At 32.8% G+C, this 24,503-nt stretch overlaps 1 protein-coding gene across 3 annotated transcripts; it reads right to left on the minus strand.

Moving 5' to 3' along the window:
* Window positions 1-829: 829 nt before the first annotated feature.
* Window positions 830-24,287, minus strand: LOC110098617 (ATP-dependent Clp protease proteolytic subunit-related protein 2, chloroplastic). 3 transcript variants are annotated; one of them, XM_020825497.2, is made up of 10 exons: window positions 24,077-24,287; window positions 23,948-23,991; window positions 23,765-23,837; window positions 15,796-15,916; window positions 15,556-15,693; window positions 4,141-4,257; window positions 3,959-4,027; window positions 3,765-3,860; window positions 3,596-3,641; window positions 1,061-1,198 (listed from the first exon to the last, which is right to left on the minus strand). In XM_020825497.2, the coding sequence occupies exons 1-9, from the start codon at window positions 24,154-24,156 to the stop codon at window positions 3,615-3,617; spliced, it is 765 nt and encodes a 254-aa protein (XP_020681156.1). In that variant the 5' UTR covers window positions 24,157-24,287; the 3' UTR covers window positions 1,061-1,198; window positions 3,596-3,614. The 3 variants fall into 3 exon arrangements, with proteins under 3 accessions (XP_020681155.1, XP_028554223.1, XP_020681156.1); XM_020825496.2 differs by lacking the exon at window positions 3,596-3,641 and having other exon boundaries at window positions 830-1,198; window positions 24,077-24,286; XM_028698390.1 differs by lacking the exons at window positions 3,596-3,641; window positions 23,765-23,837; window positions 23,948-23,991 and having other exon boundaries at window positions 830-1,198.
* Window positions 24,288-24,503: the final 216 nt, after the last annotated feature.

A 24,503-nucleotide genomic window follows, 5' to 3' on the forward strand; every position in this document is an offset into this window, starting at 1 on the left:
TTTACATACATACTATCCTACATTATTCTATTTACATTTTTAACATCTAAAACTTTAATATTATATACATACCACCCATAGTTCATTTTCACATCAAATATGAGTGGCAGAAATAAAATATATGAGTGGTAGGAAGAAAATATGAGTGATATATTTAATATTAAAATAATATAAGGTGATATTTATACAATATTAAAATTTTGAGTGTTAAATATATAAATAAGATGGTATAAAGTGATATGTATGTAAATTTCTCAAAAAATAAATGAATGAACTTCAACTAATAAGATAATAGTTGGCTCAGGTTGATTCATTAACACCCCAACGGTAACATTTCAAACTCTACCCCATCTTATAACAAGAATATCTTACTACGTATGACATGCATCTTGGAGTCACACACAAAGGCAGTTAGGGATGGCTTTCTTGTTGCTTCTTGAAGCAGTTTTTTCATACAAAAATTTTAATTTTTTTACTAAAAAGCTAATTTAAGTAGTAGTAAGAAAGTAGTCCCAAACAAAGTCGTAGGCTTCGTTTGGGATGACTTTCTTATTGTTTCTTAAAGCAACTTCTTAGTATAAAAATTAAAATTTTTGTACTCTAAAGCTGCTTTAAGAAGCAGAAAGAAAGCCATCCCAAATGAAAACTAAGGCTTCGTTTGGAACGACTTTCTTATTACTTCTTAAAATAACTTTCTAGTACAAAAATTAAAAATTTTATAATAAAAAATAACTTTAAGAAGCAGTAAGAAAGCCGTCCCAAACGAAACCTAAGTCTGAACCTTCAGATTTCCAAGAACGTCTACCATCAATATTTGAAGAAAAGAGGGCAGATATAAGCTATAGATCCTTGATAAATACCAGCAGATAATAAAATAGCAGGATACAAATCAGAAGCTGCTCAGTTGCCCCAACTTTTCTTCATAAGCCGCCATCAATCTGATCTTATAAAAATTAAGCTAAAAATAATATATCTCTTTGTGATGATAAGAGGGAAGGAAATCAAAGAACGATGTATAATTTTATCAGAACAGCATAATAAGAATATAAAAATCTGTTTAGCCAAAACCTGCTCCTGCTTGTTCCTTCCGAGGCGCATCAGCCTTGATTCGAGCAGGTCTTAGTATCCGATCAATCATCCCATATTCAAGGGCTTCTTGAGCATTGAATCTTTTCATGCGACTCAAATCTTTGTTAATCTGCATGGACAACAACAAATTATGCACAGGAATGATATAATGTGGTCCTATGTAAAGAAGCTCGTTCTGCCTAACAATTAAAATAGCAACTGGTAGTAAGGAACTCCTAAGTAACTAATTTGTGTAGAGAAGTAGAGAGCGAGAGAGGAAAGATCGGTACTTATTTCTCCTCATTTTCAAAGTGGATTTTTTGTTGTGGTGTGACTCTGTGGGTTTTTCCCGATTTTAAGTTTTTGCACATTAAATCGTTGTGTGTCCTTTTACTTTCTTGTTTGTTTCATTGTGTGGTGTTTACTTATATTCCCAACAAATCGTCCGTCCAACTAGTTAGGAAAATTGTTGGGCTCGAGATAGGCAACCCTTACCGTATTTTTGATTTCAAATTCCTGAGTGTTTATAAGAAGATATGCTTTTAAATGTGTATTTCTTGAGTTTGAAAAATATTTCACAATATAACTTTTAGTATATTTTTATATTTCCAGTTCTAGATAAGTTGATTATAAGAATGCAAAATTTCATCGGTTAGTTTACTCTGTATGAATTTTTAATGATTATGGAGAATGGTAGCATCTCTAAACCTCAGTACATTTGATAAAATATGTTAATTTAGTATTTTATATAATCTCTATAAATTTAGTAAAATTCTGATAAATTTGCATAGGCATCTGAAATGTCAAGGTTTTTATAAAAACTGATATTTAGTTTATAATTGTTTTAAATTATTCAGTTAAATATTGCATTTACATTATCATGCATTTCAAAAAATAGTTAGCAAATTAATTAGGGTTAAATAGTTTCTAATTTCAAAAAATAATTAGAAAATTAATTAGGATTTATGAATATAATTAGATAATTAGTAATATAATAAATAATTTGATAATTAACATCAAAGTAACTAATTTGATAATTTGTAATAATTAAACTAGCTCCTAATTATATTATTTATCATTATAGCTTATTAAAGGTAAATAAAATTAAAGTTAACAAGTAACTCATACTTAACACAAATTAAATTGAGTGTATTCTACTTTTTTGATTTTTTCTACCTGTTTCCCGTAGGTTACTACTTTTCTGTTTTGAGCTGGATTTGCTGTTTTGTGGGCTTCTCCTATCAGGATTTGTTTATTGCCATGAGCTGTAGTTGTATGCTGGGGTATTTTTGGTCCTTGCTTACTAACATTTTGAACCAGTACTGCTGTTTATTAGTGACCTCTGTTTATTTCCACATGATTTCAGTGGGTTATTGCTTTTCTGTTATGAGCTGGAATTGATGTTTTGTTGACTTCTCCTATCAGGAATTTTTGGACGCTTGGATTAGCTTTTTGTGGAATATGTGGGTATGACAGGATACTGGTTTTATTTATGTGGCTAATTCGAACTCTCTAGCTAAGAGTAATCAATACGGTTTATTGATTCATTGGAACACCTTTGCTTTTAATTTTTTGTTTAGTGTTCTTGCAGGCCTCTTTTGCAGGTTTTTGGAGACTAGTTCTCGTTTTGTGCAGGACCTGATTATGATTGGGAAGGCAGTGCTGAGTGAGATTGTTGACCTCAACAATATAACCATGCAAAAAGGGCGAAAATGATGATTTAGGCAATGCGTACTTTGGCGCCATATATCACTTGAAGAAAAAAATCACCTCCGACTGCTAAACGGATGGTATCTTTGCGATCAGGACACTGAATTCTGCTAGGTCGGGGACCCTCGTAATTGAATAGGATGAGATTGGTCAAAAGAGACGACCGACACCCGAAATTAAAGCGCGAGGCTGATCAAACGATGTCGGATCAACAAACGGACTTCGTCATTGTGTTCAGAACATTGCAAATACTCAAAAAACTGTATTTTATTTGTTCAATTTGGATCATCTTAAGATTAGTAGGGATATATGGCTCTTAGGTTTCTTTTTCACTTTTTCTGTAGCTCTTTCGAGCATTAGCGAGCTGGAGGTCCCTCTAAGAACTTTGTACTACTTTTTTTATCATTAACACGTAAGCCCGTCGGTGGGTTTTATCCAAAAAAAAAAAAAAACACTCAAATTAAATTCAAAATACATTAAATTTAATTTATAAATGAACTAACCGCCTTAAATATTGGATTAAGTTTCCAAAAAGTTACTCAGGATTTATTATATGTCATAGCAAAAGGTTTTCAAGATTTAACACCCTCATGATTTATTAAATTCGGATTTAGAATTTACTAAATCCCACTAAAATTAAATCGTGCTTGTTGCCAAACAGCCCCTAACAGCTGATTGAGTATCCTAATTCTTACATTCATTTAAAAAATATAAAAAATGTGTCCAACTAGCTCATTTTTTACGTCTTAATCACCAAGTCTAACATGTTCAAAGTGTTTTAGGTGTTATTATAAATTTAAAAAAAAAACAGACTGACCAGGCTCGCAGTTCTCAGGTCAATTGGTCAGACCAGCCAACTTCACCTAGGTTTCAAAGCATTGGTAAAAAGGGCATCAACTAGAACGGAAACCAATATTATTCTTATTTGATCTAACGTTATGCAAAAGGAATACAAAATTGTCAAGGTACCAGAAATAATTGCATACCTTCTCAATCGGTTGTCCTGTCTTTTTGGCCAACTCTCCAAAAAGGTAATCTCGAATGCGAAGGAGCTCATTTGCTTCATTACGTACATCATCAGCCTGGTAGAGTAATTAACGAGAAATATTTATGATAAAATTTATAGAGAAAAGCATGCAATCATACAGAATACAATCAATAACTAGTCAAAGATACAAACCTGGCCCCGGGCTGCTCCAGCTGGGGATTGAAGTGCAATTCTACAAAGAGGCATGGCTACACGATTACCCTTGAATTATATAAAAGGAAAAGAAAAATTAGTCTTCCAATTAATTCAAGCTATAAAAAGAAATGAGGCAATAAAAAATAGAGATGCATAAAAATGGCTATTTACAGTCTAACCTTTTCTCCAGCTGCAAGAAGAAAGCCTGCCAAGTTATAAGCGTAGCCTACACAGTTCGTTCCAACTGGGCTTTTCAAGCTTTGCATTGTGTCGTATATTGCCATACTGGGAGTGAGCTGAAAAGCAAGTTTTTATAATACTATCTGGTCGGCAATATGAAATTTAACATAATGTAGTGATTAGAAGGCATAACGCCGTTGCAAGCATTTTGAATACATGCATTTTCAATATATTATGAATACTTAGAACTATTTGATTTTTAGTAAAATAAATGTAGAGAAAAGTATAGAGACTGGCACACCACTGAAAAAACAGTCATAACCATTGCTCCAAATCCACCCTCAAAAGATAGCAAATCGTATATATCAATATACTCGCTTTGAAACTTCAAAAACATTTGTTGTTTATTGCATGTAACACAAGAAATTACTATATGCATTAAAGCATAAAAAGCCCATGAAATACATACATTTTAGAGTAATGTTATTTTCCTCTTATGTTCATTAAACAAAGCTTACAAATTGGTCAAATTAGAAGCCTTTTTCCATGACCACTTGTTATTCATTCTAAATACTTGAGATTATGACCAAATTTTTACTAACATTAGAAACGGAAACACCATAAAAGCACATTGTTCTCAATTGCTTAGCGAAATGAAACTTTTGAGATGGAGAGAGCAACCAAAGGCCAAGAGATAAAAGTAGCACAATGTAAGAGAGAGAAAAGATCAGGCATTGAAAAGCATATAGAGATTACACCAATAAGCATTCCTGAGAACAAAATAAAGGAAAGAGTGAGTGAAAAGGGGAACAATAAAAAATCAAGTAGCTCCACTAGGTTAAAACTTTGCTCCTTAAGTGCACTTTTAATAACACTAGCTAGAAATATCAAAAACTTATTTCAACTCAAAAAAATGGTTAAAAATTAGATTCTCTATTCAGGATAGAAGGAAATTATTATCATCATTAGCTTTATGCCAACTATTAAGGATAAGTTGTTTAAGACAAACAAAACGATCAAAAATTACACAGGGGCTATGTGGGATATCTTTATTTTTTTATTGATTTTATTTTTATTTTGTTTACCTTCTAATATAAAATTAAAGTATGTTTGGTATGCCTATGCATTTATTATTTTCAAAAGTCAAAACAAAAAATGCATCTACCTCATAGACAATATCCAAATCGGTACTAGAAGGTAACCTCACCAACCTTTGCACCCTTAACTTACAAAAGCATCCATTTATATCTGTAAGGAGGACAAACCATGAGATAAATAATTAAGAAAGTTTATTTAGGGAAAGATAGTAGGTTTGAATTTAGATTGGGGAAAAATTTATGAAAGATTAATTTAAAGAAAGAGGGCTAATTTGAATTCAAATTTGGGAGGGAATTAGGAAAGTTTTATTTCGAGAAAGATGACAGATTTGGGAGGAAATTAGCAAGGTTTCATTAATGGAAACAAGGCTTATTTGAATTTAGATTTGGGAGGCAAATATGATGGTTTATTTAAGGGTAATTAGGTTTTTTTATTTTCATGACGTGATTTATGTTTGTTGTATTTTTCTTAAGAGTTGTTCCTAGTGATCACTTGTATATTTCTTTCTTATTGAAGAAATAATAAAAAATCAGCCCCTATTTTTGTATTCCTGCGGTTTCTACTTGTTTCTTTTGCTATTTATACTTTCAAGACATGCCACATTCCTCTATCATTTTCATAACCAGGTGAATTGAGAATCAACCTCTCTTGCACCAATAAAACCATTCCTCCTCATTGCCACCCCCTCTCCAATCTCCGTCTACTACAGTTGAAACATCATCACATCCTCCACAACATTCCAAAGCATACACACATCCACCGCCCCAGCCACCATATGAAAGCACATCATCTTCATATTCTTTAATGATTAAACGAAATTGCAAACCCCAAAAAATATGATGTCAAACCATCTCCACATCAGCCTAATGCTAACAACCTCATTTCTACCACCCAAAGCATCACCCACACCTTCCTATTCCCTGGAGCCCACAAATATAGCAAGCTTGTACTGAAATCCAACAATCCCACTTGCAAGAAACCTACACCATCAACAGTCATGATCATCTCGATCTCTTCCATCGCCATCACAATCTCAATCTGACAAATAATCAGAAACTCCTTACACTAACTGTTGTCGCTGTCATGGATGACAATATGAGCAAAGCCATTGACACTCCACTGGTGAGTTGTGTTAGAGGAAACATCAAAGGCGGGATGATATTGAATAACCTAAAAATCAAAGTTGACTGTTATTATCACCTTATGCCAAATGTGACGAGATTTACAGCAATGTTATATATGTCCATTAACAGTCAAACTATCTGAAGATATATATGATCAAACCACATTCATTGCTAGAGCAATAGTTGAGGGCTCAAAAAATTCACAACTGGTCTTTGAGAAAGTTTGTTCTAAGTTAAATTTTAGAAGACAAATTAGATTGCAAATAAAATATAAGACATATATTTTGTCCTCATTTTGCCAGACAAATAAGCCTCTATGCCTAATTATCCCTCAAGTTAATAAGAGAGAACTTTCGATTAAAGCTACTTGATACGTGCTAAAAGTTTAAAGTATAGTAGCAACATTTAATTTTAGGCTAGGATAATTTGCAGTCATTAGCTTAAAATAGATAATGAGAGATAATGGCACACCCGGTCAAGATCACATGATTCTATTGTCCCGGGTTATCATTGACCCTACTTTAGCGAAAATAGTTGACGCAGCCTGACCACCCTTATCGGCAACCATAAGTTGCATTATCTAAGGGAACCTTGTAGAGCTAAGATAAATGTTTGTCTAAGAGGTAAATTTAAAGTCAATCCTAGCCCTATCAAGTGTACCTTATGATTCACAACACAAGAGGGGCAAAACTATTGGGTAATATTCAAGCAATGACCAAGATTATAATATAATGATGCTATTTTATGGCAAAATCAATGTTTAAAATTGTATAGTTGGGTAGTGAGGTATTTTTCGTTCGTGAGGCGAGGTGTAAGCCTCAAGGCATTTTGAGGCGTAAGCCTAAAAATCCAAAGATTACGTAAACATAAAATGATAAATATTTTATATATTAATCAGTAAATAATATATAAAATATAAAAATGTAGAAGATATGAAGTGAAATCAAAATATCCCAATGATAAGACAACATGAAATATAGTTCAACTCAAACTCCATCTTTCCCAAATCACATTATTCTTTTCATTAACATATAATTCCAAACATAAATAGCAATGTCATATCACATAAGAGCTCATAAGTCATCAGTATTGTCATCACTAAGGGGGTCTTCCATTTGAATCATCATTATGATGAACTGCTCTCTCCCCTTCCTCCTCCTATAGAGTCCAATGTCTTCCAATCAGGTCCTTTCTCAATATCAGTTATCTTCCTCTTCCCTAAATATTTTTGATATCAAAATAAATAATAGTGTAATACATTAATAAAAGTCTAAGAAAATCATATTATTTATATACCTTTTTGTTTTGTTCTTGAGTTGTGGTGAATGTAAATGCTTTAAAACCATCAAATAAATTAATATTTAAATATTCATCTTGTAATTCAGACGGCATCACTTCAACTTTATCATCTACAAACCATTCATCATCAGATGCCACACCCTCACAAAGCAAATGATCTTCATCATCCATTAGTCATTTTTTCTTCAAATTCTTATCTCTAAGTCTCTTATTGTACATAATGTACACCAGTGACTCAATATAATGATGCATTCCTCCACTTCAACCATCCAAGTTGAATTATACTAATAATATCCTCATTTATTTCACTATCATTTTGAACAATAGACCCAAGCATCTAAAGCATGTACTCTTATTAATGACTTGATCATCCAAAGTCACAATCTCCCACTGGATCTAATACTGTTAAAATTACACTCCATGTATTTAGTTTTAGATATACTCAAACAAAAATCTTTAGACACTAAGGTTCACCTCCATAATTCAAGTTTTCCTTCAACTCCCCCTCTAGTCTTATCAACAAGAAGAATATCATCAACAAAAAGCATACACCATGGTACATCCTCTAGCAAAAGTCTAATAAGAGCATCCATGACTAAAAAAAAACATATGGACTTAAAGCTAATCCTTGATGTAATCCAACTACTACAACAACATCAAGCCTTTGTCCCACTACGTGGGGTGGGCTCCTTTTTCTCCATTGTGTATTGTTAAAAGTTAAATTCTAATTTAAATCTAATAAAGAAAGATCTTTTCTAATATTTTCTAACCAAGTTTTTTTAGGTGTACATATACCTTTCTTAATATAAGTTAAATCTAATAGCTCTACTTTCCTAACCGGATCATCGGAAGGCCATCGTTTTATGTGACCAAACCATTTAAGGTGACTATCTCTAATCTTATCTTCCATTGGAGCTACTCCTACCTTTTCAAGTATATGCTCATTTTGTATCCTGTCTCTAAGGGTAAATGGGTAAATCCACTCATTCACTTGAGCATCCTCATCTTAACTTAGTATTATGCTTCTCTTTTAATGGCTAACATTCTGCACCGTAAAGCATTGCAGGTCTCACCACCATCTTATAGAATTTTCCCTTAAGTTTGAGGGGTATTTTTTATAATATCTTGTATATTGACATTGCCCATTTTTTCTGGAGTCATAACAAATCCAAATCGTAATCCATATTTGTCATGATATTTTGATCGAAATATTTTACTCACACGAATTTTTTTGTAATTTTTGGACACTAGCGAAAATCATTAAGGAATTTGTATTTGTCGGTATAAGTGAGGATTTCGAGACCTTCAGAAGTCCGTTTTGCAAATTGATTTCACCGATATTTTTTAAATATTTTGATTTATTTTATGAATATTTTTCTGTAATTTTTAGAGTTCTAAAATGATTTATTTGAATTTAATATTAAAGAATTAATTTAATTAATTATTCACTAATTATATTTTATTTTATTTAAAAATATCTTAATCCATTAAGAAGCTATTCAAATCCTTTTTTCCTCATTACCTCGGCAACATAGAACTGTTTGAGAGCTTTGAGAGGGTTTTGTGAGGAAAGAGAAAGAAGTTAGGATTTGGAGGCCACGATGCAATTTTCATTCGTCGACGCAGTTCAGAGATTTGCTCGTCTCGCTGTAAGGAATCCATATTCTATTTCTGATTTCAAAAATTTTGTGTTTTTGGTATTTTCCCGCTCAAATTTGTGTTTTCATTACCGAAAAACGTGCATAACTTTGTATTGACAAAACTTTCACTGCATAACTTTTTGTATGTTATAGAGATCGTGATTATGAGCATTTTGAATATTTATTTGAGATTTTTCATCAAGTGATTTTGAAAATACATGAATTTTTGTTTACACCAAAATTTATTTTGACGTCTAAAAATAGTAGTGTAGTACAATAAAACTCTTAAAACATCGTTTTACACAATCCCTGATAGATTGATAATTTTTTGAAAATGTATATTTTTGCCTAATAGGATTCTTTATTGTCTACTGTTACGACATTTTAAGCATTTTCTAAATTAAGCTAAATTATATTTGTTCGTTACAATGCATTAAAAATGAATATGGATACATGATTAAAATTATTGTTATAGTATTGTGATACTACTGTGTGTGTAAAAGACAAGTAAATATTGGTTGACCTGTTGGTTGGAGACTGATTAATCTGTACAGGATGGTGAGCCGCCAGGCTTTCCTTTAAATATTGTGGTTTGGTGTTATCCTCTACTGATTCACGTGATACTGATTGGGAGTTATAAGGAGATAATCATTGTGCCGACAGGCAAAGAGTGACGACTCTGTTTACTGAGCCAACGGTTTACTGATACTGATATAATGTTGAAAAATACTATGATAGTCAATACTTCTTACTTATTTAGTGTGACTATTGAAATAAATATTTTGAGGCATTATTCTTATTATTGTACAGATTTATTGTTACTGCACGGATTTACTGTTATTGTATTATTGCTCCTCCCACCGGATTGTTACTGTTACTGATACAGACACTGGTACTATTCGATACTACTGATTCATTATATTGATATTATGTTTGTGATATATTGAGAATGTGATATAGAATAACTTGATAGCATGTGTACATTCCGATATGATTTTACTACATTAATTTGATTTTAATAATCATTAACGATGTTTTGATTTGATGTTTTATCGATTTTATACTGACTGATATTATGGATACGATGATTTCTTTAGAGATCTGAAACTCGTACCAATTTACTACTTTATGAGCTTTTATATTGTAGTGTTTTACTTTTTATAAATTCTACTACTACTTCATATGAATTTTTCTGTTTATGCACTGATTCAACGATCATATGAATGTAACATATTGCTCCTTTACCGTGTTTTGAATTCAGTTGTAGGTATTGGTGACATGCTGGGCTTTTTAAGCTCATTATATGTGGTTAAATGATTTTGATTTCAGGTTAGGGCAGTGAAGCAGGAGTGCGAGGCTGGTCAGGGTTCTTCAGGTTCTGTTTCTTTTTATTTTAGTTATTCTTTTGTACTCAGGACATGATAGATATGCGATGATTGTGTAGATCCTGAGTAGGGTATATGACTTTTGAGAATGAATATAGATGTATACATTGATGTTTTAAATTATAGAATATATTGTACTGTTTATTACCGATAGATGACATTAGATAGCTATGATTGTTGATTAATTAAAGGATAAATGAATAATTCTTCCGAATTAGATCCTGGGGCATCATATTTTTTATCACACAATAAGCCTGATACATTCCTCCACTTCAACCATCCAACTTGAATTCTACTGATAATATCCCCATCTATTCCACCATCACTCTCAACAATAGATCTAAGATATCTAAAACATGTACTCTTATTAATAACTTGATCACCCAATGTCATAATCCCCCCACTAGGTCTATTACTACTAAAATTATACTCCATATATTCAGTTTTAGATATACTAAGGCGAAAACCTTTAGACTCTAAAATACTTAGTCCAACCATCTTGCGTTTGAACACAAGTAACAATTGCATACATATCCTTAATGATTTGAATATAAGCATTATTAATATTTTCTTTTCTAAAACACTTCAAAGTACTTCTCTCGAAACTTTATCATACTCTTTCTTTAAATCAATAAATATCATACGTAAATCCTCCTTAATCTCTATACTTCTCCATCAAACCTCTCAATAAATGTATAGCTTCTATACAACACCTACCCGGCATGAATCCAAATTGATTTTGAGAAACATTACTATTATGTTTTAACATATGCTCAATAACTCTCTTGCATAGTTTTAATGTATGACACATTAACTCAATTCCTCTATAATTCACACTCTTGTGCATCACATTTACTCTTAAAAAAATGAATCAACGCACTCTTTCTCCACTTACCTGACATCTTTTTAGTCTTCAAAATAATATTGAAAATTTTTGTAAGACAATAAATTTCTTCATCTCCTAAGCATTGTCACATCTTTATTGGAATATCATCATGTCCAACAGTTTTTCAACACTTCATTTTCTTTATTTACTGATGATAAAAATAAAAACCTATATTTTCATTGAGGGTGTTAATGTCACTAAATTTAATCATATTCTCACAATCTTCATTTAAAAGCTTATCAAAATATTGAATATCCTCATCTAATAAAAGCACATTTAAATCCTTGTTTTTAATACACTTCAACTGAACTAAATCATTCTCCTATCTCTTTGCTTGGCTAACTTATACATACATCTTTCGCTCTCCTTAGCATCTAATCTATTATATAAATCATTAAAAGCTAAATTCTTACATCATATATTACATTTTTAGACTCCTCAAGTGCCCCTTTATATCATTCTAAATTTTCCAATCTTTTACATTTAGACTAATTTTTATAACAAAGCTTCTTATTTTTTATCTTTTATTGAACATTTCGATTCCACCACCAAATATATTTACTATTATGAGTTTTTCCTTTTGATTCTCCAAGCACATCCTTTGCAATATTCTTAATAACACTAGTAATTTTTTTCTCATGCACAGTCAAACCCATAGCCACAATAAATACTCTTAAAATTTTCTACCACTCAACCAACATGTTTATTTAAATCTGTTCCAATAAAATCTCTTTCTTCAAGAGGTAACCATTGTATTAATTTTTTTTAATTCATTCTAAAATTATAATTTTGAACACATAGACAAGTCTATTTGAGGAGCAAAAACACTTATAATATTAATAATCTTCGCATCAATTGCAATCTTTAAAATTATAATTTATCTCAAATTATATTAATTTCCATAATATTATCATTCATACTCTTATCTATAATTATACATATATCATTTCTAGTATGAATCTTACCTGAATATCATAGTTTAAATCATAAACTATCAATCCACTTAATCTTCTCACCAACCCATTTAGTTTCATAATAGCATAGAATGTTTATCTCCTATGAATTATAACATCTATTAATTCTATTAATTTGTTTGTAAGAGAACCTATTGTTACGAGCTGGCCCGGAAACTCGAATTAACAAGGCGGTAAAGAATAGTTAGACAGTTAATAAAATTTTTCACAATTACACATAACAGTAATGAAACACTGTCTTTATTAGGTCCCAAGTTCTAGATGAGAAAAGTAGAGTGTTGCGTTAGGCAGTCGATAACCAGTGTAAAACTTGTCGAATAATCATAATATCATGACATGACACATAACAGTAATGACTAATATTCCTCAAACATTGATGAGTCACTAATATTACTTATACATTGAATATACATTTAAACATAAACACATTTTACCTACTTTCATTTGAGCGTCGCCTTCTATTAATGTACTTCTCTACTTCTATTATTTTCACTTATCATGAGACTTACCTGAAAATATTAGTTTAATAGAGTGAGTTTACAAAGTAAACTCAGTGGGTAAATATTCTTATAGCATTACAATTATACATGAAAAATACATAATGAATTGTATGCATTTTTCTCTTTCTTTTAATCTAACATATACATAAATATATCAATTCATATGGGCTAGATCTTTATTATACCTTTGTCCAATAATATATATCTTTTTCAAATTAATATTCATCTATCTTTCATTTTCTCATTTATCACTTTCCCTTTTTCATTTAGTAAAGGAGTTTTGTCTAAAAGTACCAATAAAGGTACAACCATTTCTATTTCCATTTAACGTATAAGGATACGTTGCTTCCCCAGCCAGTATCATATGAGGATAAACTCCAATAATTTGCATGCATATACATTTTTTCCTCTTTTATTACTTTCATTTTTATATAATTCATAATCCGTATATACATTATACTATAATCTTAGTCATTCAATAATTCTCAAGATTGTTGCATATTTAACATTTAAATATATCATCCATATAATGATAATTCCGTATAATTATAATTCACATTTAAATTTTTTTTATTATTTCAATTAATTCTTATAGCATGCTTAAAAGGAATTTTAATAACATAAAGAAAAGAATTTGAAATTGCCATAAAACAATTATGCTATATTACCCACTTTGAATATTTTTATATGTTCAAATTCCTTCCAAATCTTTGATTCTTTGAAATATACCTCCAATATTCGTCTTAGTATGAAAATTTTCACTATTCAAAATAACACAAATTACTTTAACCATTTTCAAAGAGGGCTTTTGATTAATTAATCCACATTACATAATATTAAAGGGCATAAATACTTCCAAAATATCAATTACACTTTCTACCATTATCTTCTAACAAAATATGTGATTAAACTCTTCTCAATTAAATAATTACCTCAAGGAATCTTCCCTTCTTTCAACAAATCTTTCCTTCCTTCACTGCAAATTGACTTCTTTCACTATCGGATCTAAGCTTACTATAATTGAAATTTTCCGACAACAATAATGTTTCTTCAATTAGGAGAATTATAAAATTTTCCTTATCTCAGTTTGAATAGAAAAATAAGAAAGAGAATTTATTTACACTTTCTTATGAAAAAATTTTTCAAATCCAAACACTTTTTCTTTCTCCGGCAGATTATATTTTTTTCTAAAATCATATAGTACTATTACCAAAAAAATAAATTTTATAATTTATATTTTCAAAATTCATGCAGGAAATAAATATGATTGAAATCACTTACAAAGAAAAATTTTCCAATACCAAATCTTTCTCTCTCTTAAGTACTCTTCCTTTGCCTTTAAAAGAGATGAATCATTTCTTAAGATTAAATCACGAAGAAATTGCACACAAAGTAAATGAAATCAAAAATAGCATACCTTCCTTCTCCTTCTTCCTCTTAGACGTTTCTCTCGACTTCGCTTATTTTGCGGCAATGAGCGAAGAGGAGGGAGTTATTCTTCGTGAGGAGTCGTCTGATTTCATTCCCGAACTCAAACCTTCACTGAAATTCGAAAACCGACTCTTCCAACCCTGCCTATTCTCTCTTGCGGTCTGCTTAAGTAGTGGCTCTGCCCGGTTCTGCCTTTCTGATTTGCGTGACTTAGTTAATAGGGGCTGACCAATTCAATTGAACCGGCTAAATAAACCAAATCTTACACCTATATTCCAAATTCTTATACAAAACTAATTCTAGTTATATTGACTAGCTTATTTGTGCACATTCATCCATAATATGGGAATCATTGCTTATTTAACACTGCATCCAAGCACAAGTGCAGCAGCACTTGCACATTTATCGTTGTATTCATACAGTGCATCACTTTCAACGAATGCCTAATATTAACACAATATATTAAATGATTCATGTCATTATTATCTGACAAGTTTTACATTGGCTGTCGATTACCTAACGCAACCCTCCACTTTTCTCGTCTAAGACTTCGGACCTAACAACAACATTGTTAATAAATTTTATTTAGATAAAAAAGGCAAAATTAATATGCAATTTGGCTCTTGTATTCCTTTTCATTTGGGTGCCTCGAGTTTCATGTCGCCTCACATGCAGGTGAAAATTTATCATTGCAATTGAGGGGTTTTGAACTAGATTTTTGTGATGTCGTTTCAATTCTCTATTATTTTCATCAAATTCAATTGAATCAATTGCGAGGATCCTTACTTGATAACTTTGATGCTCCGAACATATCAGCACAGTCCATTTTGTGATACGAGCAATTGTTAAACATATAACATATTTATAATGGGAATGTATTTCAGACTAGATCTTGCATGATGTTGCATCGTTTGGCCATCCCTCACATCGTGTCCAATCAAATTGGGTTGTCGTATGTATTGAGATCAATAATCGTATCATTAGTAGTTATTCAGTATGGATTTTAAGCAATAAAAAGGCTGATAAGGAAAAAAAGCGGGCATATTTTATTCAGAGAAACTAGAATGAATAACTTACATCTCCTCCTGGGCCATTGATGTACAGATGTAACTTTTTTGAATCGTCCATGCTGTCAAGGTACAACATAGTTGCCAACACCTGGTTGCTAAATTCTTCATCTATATGCTGACCAATAAATATTACACGTTCTCGATACTGCAGATAAATTTAAATTAATGATATCCTAGTAGAGTGGCATATGCGACCTAATAGCAACAAAGCCCTTTCTATAAAATATTAATTTTATGTTTATCATACAAGAGCATTCCAGAGATCAACCCACTGCCAAGTTCCTTCACCTGGCGTCCTGTAAGGCACTCTTGGTGTACCAATGGGCATCATAGATATGTTTGGACGAGCATATTTCTTGTTCAAATTTCTGAAGGAAAACAAGGAAATTCCATAACCAACATTTTCTATGTGTCAGTAGTTATTAAGGAAAAAAAAAAAAAAATTCTCGGCAATACAACATTACATCATCTCAAATCCTTACCTTGAATTGATATTCCTGATAAACACCAAGAAAAAAATAATAATAAGAGGACTTATTACATTATTTTCATTATGTACACAACACGGAATTTTTATATTATTTAGTAAACAAGAAAAGACAATCGCTCTTCTGAAGTCTTCCTCTATCAATGTGAGTTTAAGAAGAATAAACGTTGCGATAGGGGCATCAAGTTCAACAAATACTAGCTGTACATCACTTGGAAAATAAAGGCCTAAAAATCAGATTAAGAATTGATTTGATTGTTTTGAAAGGTAAAGCTTCGAATTCTGGAAAAAGTTGACAAAAACATAAATGTAATTTCAATGTGGAAAAGGTATGGCTGTTGGGGATTATGCATTGGATTTCAACATCAATATAGTTAAGTTAATTATAGTCAAAATATTTGTCTCTCACCATTGTAATCTAGAAAAGATAAAACATCTCGATGCGTGATTAAAAAAAAAGGTTTCTCATAATCCAATTCAGGAATAATCTCACCAAGGCCATGCATCTGATTATAAGATGCAGAAATTCCTGCGACAGAGGTAAATGAGTTCACTGCTACATGGATAATTTCAAGTATCGATTTCACAACCAGGACCATTCACCATGAAGCCATTTTGATACTTTCTAAAAATTCAATGGGAATTCCATTCCATTTGTCTCACGTAGGCAACTGTAGAGGTATGCCATTGTTATAGTAGGCATATTCTTTGTTTAGCATCCAAAAACAACAAAAGAGGCCTTTGTGGTAAAGACCTTGTAGATGTAAGATCCTTGTTCTTATTTTTCTTCTCTCAAATTGGGATTTGTAATTTCTCCTTTAACTCAATACCTAACCAAGAGAGTATTTGATTAGGTTAGCAGAGAAGGAAATGCAGAAAGATAATAGGAGGATGAATTTGGGTTGGAAGGAGAATCCCATCAAAGGAAGATGTGTGGTCTTGGTGATAGAGAACAAAGAGGAAGCTTGAATTGTGATGGTAGACAAAACATGAAAAATGAAAGAAATAAAGAGATAGAAAAGCTTAAATAAATAATTGGAAAAGGGAAGCTGGGAGAGGGTGGTGTTCATATGGTTTGCATCAATTCCCCTTGCCACAATAGAATCTTCTCCTAAAGAGTTTAGCGGAGGCTTTGAAAATGGATGAGGAGACTCGGGTGGTACAACAGCCTTTAAAGTAGCAACAATTATCTTTGAAAACGTAGCACAATTGTTAGCTAGTAGCAGGAGCTAGCAATGATCCTAAGTCCAAACGTGGAAGCTCATCCAATATAGGAAATACAAACTCAATATGTTGAAAATGGAGTGGAAACTCAAATGGGATAAGCTTGGCAACCTGTGACATGGATAGTATGGTAAACGTATTGTTTGGAAATTTTAAGGGCATGGTCATAGCAAGTGAGGGTTGACCAGTCATCAAGAAAAGGCATTGAAACTTAGATGCAACTTGTAAGGATCATCTGTAGCAAAGAAGGGCTCAGGAATGGCTTGTACTTTAGGATATGGACCTAGTGGATCATGCTGAAAAGTAAATACTTCTTTCAAATCTATCTCATCATCAATAACGGGTTCATCCTCATAAGCATCCTCTCAGATCTCAACATCATTAGCTTTGGGTATAGCAAAGGTGTATACATGCAAACAGAATGAATTTCAACAGGAATCCATTTTTGGCAAGAAATCTTTCAAATTGATCATCAAGGGGATTAAGGAGCTTAGAGACTGATGAAGAATAAGTGTCCAATTCATGAACAATTGAGGAGCATTCATCAAATGCTTGATCTTCAACACATGGAGATCACATGCAAGCATCAATTCAATGGATGTGAACAATCAAGGTTAAATGCACATAAAGGGAGAACTGTTGAATTGTTAGTTGGAAGTTTTATGTATTTTTATTATTTCTTTGATGTTTGTTAGGTGGGGGCTTCATTAGGATTATGAGTTGGAACAAAGTGCTAATTAAATGTATATGTACAATGGGTCGGCCAAATAAAGGATTAATTATCGAGGTCAGCAACACATGAAGACTAAAGCAATTCAAGGGTGGACCAAAGGGAAGAAATGCATGCAAATTTGAATTCCCCGTGCAAGGAACATTCACAAGAGCAAATGTAATATCCTAATTAAGGTAAGTAATCCATCAATTCAAATTAAAGTTTTATTGTATTATCAGTAGTAATATTATTGAAAAATTAAATAATGATAATGCTAAGGAATATTATTGTTAAGTAATATTATTTTGAATTTATCTGGATAGATGCTTGTATATAGTGAAAGGATGTGAGAGAGAGCAGCTCTTATCCTCTTATTCACTAATCTTTATTCGGCAGTTTCCCGCAAGCCAAGCAAAAAGAAAGTCGGTCCAGTGAAGACAATGGAAATTCAGAAGAGGCTTTTGGGTGTAAGCAGTTATGAAGTGGGAGACACTTCCCATTGGCTTTATCTGCATTCCCGTGGAGAACCTTTGGAATATTTTTGTGAGGGAATTCAGTGCAGTGGAATTACCGCAAGCAATCCAGAAATCCCTATTCCACTATCGGTATAGTGTACAGAAACTGAAGGCATTTCAGTGAAGGAGTTCTTGCGGGACTGTAGAATTGTTTGGAATTTTGGTTCCTTGGACTGTAGCAAGAGGCTGTCAAGGGCCAGCAATTCGCAGAATTTCCTTGTGCAAATAGTGATTTTTTGGTTCAATGGAATTCTGTATATTTCAGTAAAAGGGAGTTTTGTAGAAATTGTGAAAGAAGGGAAACAAATTGCAGGTACGTGAATTGATCATATTTTTATGAATTGTAATGAATTGTAGTGATGTGATTATGCACTAGTTAAAAAAATTATGAATTAAGGTGGAAGCTTGGAGAAGAGAGAAAAGGAAGAATAGAAGAAAAGAATAACGGAGAGAAAGGAAGAAAAGGTGAGAAGTATACTATTATTCTTTATCTTTTATGTCACCTAAACTTAGTAACATGTCTAACAATGATAACCAAATTATATGGTAGGATTATTCATAGATTTATGCAGAAAGAAAACTTTGGGTTTGTGTATAAAAGGAGAAGACTTCGTGGTGTAGGTTTTGAAGAGATCACCCATCAGGAAGGTAAATTATGTAATTATTTCTTATTTTAATCATCATAAATGGTTAGTTTATCCCTTATGTTTGAAGTTGTATTATAATGAGGTGTATTATGAGAATTTGATTAGTCAACATGAGAGTACATTAAAGTACTCACAACTGTCTATCCATGAGAATAAGAGAGATTGAATAAATGTTTAAGTGTGCTTATCTCAGTCTTTTCTTAACTGATAATTTTATGCAAAAAAGTTTTTGTTTTAATTTAGTAGCTAATAATTTCTTAATAAGCCAGATGTATGAGTATAAGCATACTTGAATGTTGTAACCATTAAAATGAGATATGAATTATAATGGCGTGATGGAAGGAATATCAAGTTAAAAGTAAAGATTAACTATTTATAATATGATGTCTACAATATCAGGTCGGCAAAAGGGACCCAATTACTAAACATGTATTGTATGTGGGGCAAAAAAGAGACCCCAAAAGAAAAGATATATGCGTAACAGGTGGGGGCAAAAGAGACCCCTACTGAGGCAAAAGGGACCTCAATGTTATTGAATGATAATAATATCAGGTTTACTTGGGCTCCATTGAATATTGATCTGAATGTATAGCCAAGTCTTTTACATATTTAATTTGATATTCAGTATAACTCCGAAGAGGTAAAGAATAATGCTAACTAAAACTTATGATGTTGTTATCATTAAAAGTGATGTTTAATGTTTTATAACTTCAAGGTTTGATTATTTCTCTTGTCATATTATAATTGTGATTTAGATTACATAATTTGTTGGGCCTCATAGCTCACCAGTTATTTATTACTGGTTGTCTTTACAGGAAAAGGGAAATGAAAAGCGGAGGAAGTTTGATTTACAAGTATTTAAGTTTTATGTCAATGTTTATTTAAAATTTGAAATCTACTCTTTAGGTTAGTAAACAGTTTTAATGTTGTAATACTTTAAATTGTTTTGGACATCTTTAGTGGCTCTGTACAAACTCTTTGATGTGATGAAATTTGGGAATTATTAGATGCTTCCTTTGTTGTTCTAAATGATCTTTGATTTAGATTTGAAATGAAATCAATAGAAACAAAAGAGGTAAATGATGGAAATGTTATGTTATTCTTGTTACCCTCAACAGTACTGTTAAAGGGAACCACCAATCACTTCCATTTTCCCGTCCATCCCTTCTCCAACCTCACAAAATTAAACTAAAGAAAAGGTGTTTCTCTGGGTTTTCACTGATTAAACAACCCTACATTTCCACTAGCCCTTGGCAAATCCCTCATCATTTGTATATCAGAGACTTGGACGATGATTGACGGCCATGATCACACCGATCTGTTTTTGATTATTATTGTTTACTTTTATGTTTTATGAGTTTTGTTATTTTCTTATGTTTATACCTTTGCTTAAAGGGTTTAGTCGTATGTGTGTCCAAGGGGCAAGTATGTTTTTTGTTTTCATTCATTATATTTGGCTATATATAAGCCACTTGTATCTTTTTGGAGGTTAATGAAGAATTATTATTGAAATTTCTGCTTGGTGTTCTTGAGAGAGCTTGAGAGAAAGTTAGGGAGAAGGAGCCTAGGAGAGGCCAAGTGTAGTACCCAACAGCCACCTTTGGTGAGCTCTTGATCTTCCTAGTTTTTCCCCTCTCATTCCTTCCTTCCTTCCCACCGCCGGCAAAACCCTTCCCATCTTCTCCTTCACTCCACGGTCAGCCCACCCCACGACACCACCTAGCCGCCGGTCAAAGCCACCCGCCGCCCCTTTCTTCCCTCGGGTCATCCCCACCACCTCACACCGCCGGCCCCCTTCCATCCAATTCCAACCCGCTGGCCTCCCCATCCCCTTCCCCTTAGATCCCACATTAAATTCCCTATTAATATCTTCCATACTTGGCCTCTTGTATTTTAGGAAAAAATTTGAATTTAAATTCAAAATAATTTGAATTTAAATTCAAAATAATTTGAATTTCAAAAACTTTCTAATTAAACCTAAGCCTTTTAAGGAAATAATCTTCAATCACCTTAAATCTAAGATTAATTCTCAGATTTAACCCACAATTACAAATTAATGCCTTGGTCCACATTCATTGACTGCGGACACAATTCCCCCTCCCTCTCTAGGCCGGCCCACCCTACCCCTCTTTCTCTTTAAATTTTGCCATTAATGATCCCCAATTAAATCCCTAAATTAAGTCCAATTCAAATTCAAATTGTGATTGATTGAATCTATTCATTCCTATTTGAAAATCATTGATTAGGCAAGCAATCAAACCCCTCTCTCTACCCGCCTACCTCTCTCCCCTAGCTCCCAGAATTAATTCCCAAGGAGGAGAAAACCTTGCGGATTCATTGATCCCATACACCATTATTTTCCCTTTAAACGGTTAACAGAAGTCTATTTTTTCTTGAGAAGAGTTGTTGTCCAGAATTCTGAGGGTTGAGAACTGGCTGTTCAGAGTTTCCCACAACTCCAGGCTGCTGTCCCAACTACTATGGTTGCTGTCCAGAGAAGTCCGCACCGTTCCCTTGCTGTCCCGCTAATTGGAGAGGCTCCCAAAGGCTGTTCAAGGAAGCTAGGAATTTCAGATTGCTGTCCACTTCCTCTCCAACACCCCAATGATCACACTGGGGCTTCATGTCTCATCTTCTACGGGTGAACTCTTCCCCAACTCTCATATCTTCATAGCCTATTACTCTATTGTGGTTATAATTTGATTCACTATGAGCATGCTAGTTCTCCTTCGCTAAAACCTAGTACTATTAGAGTGAGTGGATTCTCATAGTGATTAAACTCATTATTAATATAGGGATATCTTGTTGAAAACCTCTCTGTATGCTATGTTTTGGAACTATTGATTGTTTGAGATCTTAACTTCATGTGTGTAGTTTGGCCTAAACTGAAATCACCACACTTTTGTTTCATGTCGTCGTTTAAATCACTTAAAGTTAATTCTTAATATTATTTTCAACAAGGAAGGCATGCAAAATCATTTAGTCCTACATCATCATAAATGGCCCATATGTCTTAGCTTGTAATTTTCTATATTTGTAGAAGGATATTGTTGGAGAAATTTTGTCATTCATTCTCAAAGAATTGAGATACTTTGTGATGAAGCACGGTGTAGAAAATAATATATTATCCCGAACGATAAAAATATTATTTTATTATGGACTAAATAACAAAACTCATAATTTTATGTTTAATAAGATATTTTCCCCTATTCAATATTTGATTGAATATGGTTTATTTTATTCTAGGATAGAACGGTATCATGTAGAGCTAGAGAATCTCGTCAGCACGATCAAGAGCATTAATGACAACTATCCACAGAAATGTGCATCCTGCCAGGCTTGGCAAAAGGTCAAACAAACTCAAATGAAGATTGAAAATTGAAAGTCAAACAATGCAGGGAAAGGAAAATCACATAGAACACCCTTACGCCAATTTGGAATCATTTATAGTATTCAAGCACACATGTTTCACAAGCATAGGATGATGTCATTGACAAAGGAAAGAGCATCCCCAACTATAGATCAAATGAGATCCTAAGATGGAATGAAAGATCAACGGAAGTGATTGCATCTGCAATTCATAATAAGATCCTTCAACACCAATCTACACTAAAAATTGGGATTCATCGCTCTTAAGTTTATCACACACGTAATAATGGGTGTGACAAGGGTTCCATGAGAACCTACTGGAAATAGAGTCCTCTATGAAAAAGACTAACCTATGGAGTAGACTATAAAAGCCATATAAACTAAAATAAAAAAAAGGATGTCATATCCTCTCACAAGATCTGAGAATGAAGAAAGATTATACTGCAGGGGAAGTTCTTCCACACATAACCAAGATCTTCCTCTCCTAGTTGAGCATGCCAATCTCAGCATTCTAATTCCTAATAATTCTCAAGTCCGAAATCAGCCATCAGTAGCTCATCTACCTACTAAGAAAATATAAAGATAGCAAAATTGGTTCGTTGAATGCCAAAACCAAGTACTCTTGAAGATAAAACCAAGCATTTAAGATACACAAAATAACAAGAAACTAAATGCAAGAAAATTGGTAGAAATTACTAGAAATTTAATGGATATGACCAAAAAACTATAAAGCGCCAGAGGCATATATGGCAGAATAAAGAAAGCCATCATAGGGTCTATTTGGTAACCTGTTAAAAAAACTGTCTTATAAACTGTTAAATTTGCTTGTCTTCTGGTTCTTGTGTGTATGCATCTGAAAGCCTGTGCAGACAAAATACCCAAAAAGCCAGAGTATCCCTATTATTTCAGTTCATGCAAATAAACGTTAAAATTTATGAATTAACCATTTTGAATCAGACCAACAAGGTGGGAATAACCATTAATAGAGCACTAGATGTCTTTCAAATAAAGGTAGGCGGTGAGGCAACATTTCTTAACAGTTCAATTTCACTGGGAAATAGATTTTAAGCGTTGAAATCACAGTAAAACAAAAATCGCAGAATCAAATTTTCTACTCCATGGTTTCCAAAAAAAGAGCAATTAAAAATTGGACGAGTAAATGGACTACAATTCTATGTTTTTAAGGAGAGATGAGTTCTTTTTGGAATTGCGAAACATGAGAAAGAAATAATACTATATTTTAGGCTGCTGGCCTACATTACCTCAATGATATGCTCCGATGAACCCTACAGTGGAAATCAACATTGACATTCGGTTTCATGGGGTTGAAAGTACCTAGAAAGCCATCACACAGTAAACAAGATAAAGTTTCAGTATAAATAAAAAGAGAAATTATAGCATCAAATCAAACAATAGAATTCCCAAGAACATGAACAGTTGTTTACCAGCGGATTGGGGTTTCAACCCAATAAAAACCTTGGTTTTGCAGCTGCAGAGAATCACAGGAACAGTCTTCTAAAATAAAATCAAACGATTTAGCAGATTAGCTCTTCGGAAACTCGAAAAAAGAATACCTTAGCGAAGTCCTGGGATCTCTGCTACCAGCGGCCGCGTGCAAGTATGAAGAACTAGCAGTGCTCGAGGATATTGCCATCCTCGACTGATACCAGCCGGGTTACGAACGTAAGCAAGTAGGGTTTTAGTGATAGAAAAGCAAATGACAAGATGGTGCTTGCCTCCGCCTTAAACTCCAGCGGTACATGCAAAAGCTAAAATAGGATAAAGGTTTCCCTTGTATCAAAACTGCAAGTCAGAATTTCGGATTATCGCAAGCTCCTTTGGTTTGCTTAATGGAAAACACCATAAAATGGTGACGTGTTGATTGTTTGCGTGGATATTCCTATATATATATATATATATATATATATATATATATATATTTTGTTTTATATATGTTGAAGAAATGTAGGTTTCAACTTATAGTAAAGTTCAAACTCCTTC

This window comes from Dendrobium catenatum, unplaced genomic scaffold (assembly GCF_001605985.2).
Source record: "Dendrobium catenatum unplaced genomic scaffold, ASM160598v2 fragScaff_scaffold_124, whole genome shotgun sequence".
Lineage (NCBI taxonomy): Eukaryota > Viridiplantae > Streptophyta > Magnoliopsida > Asparagales > Orchidaceae > Dendrobium > Dendrobium catenatum.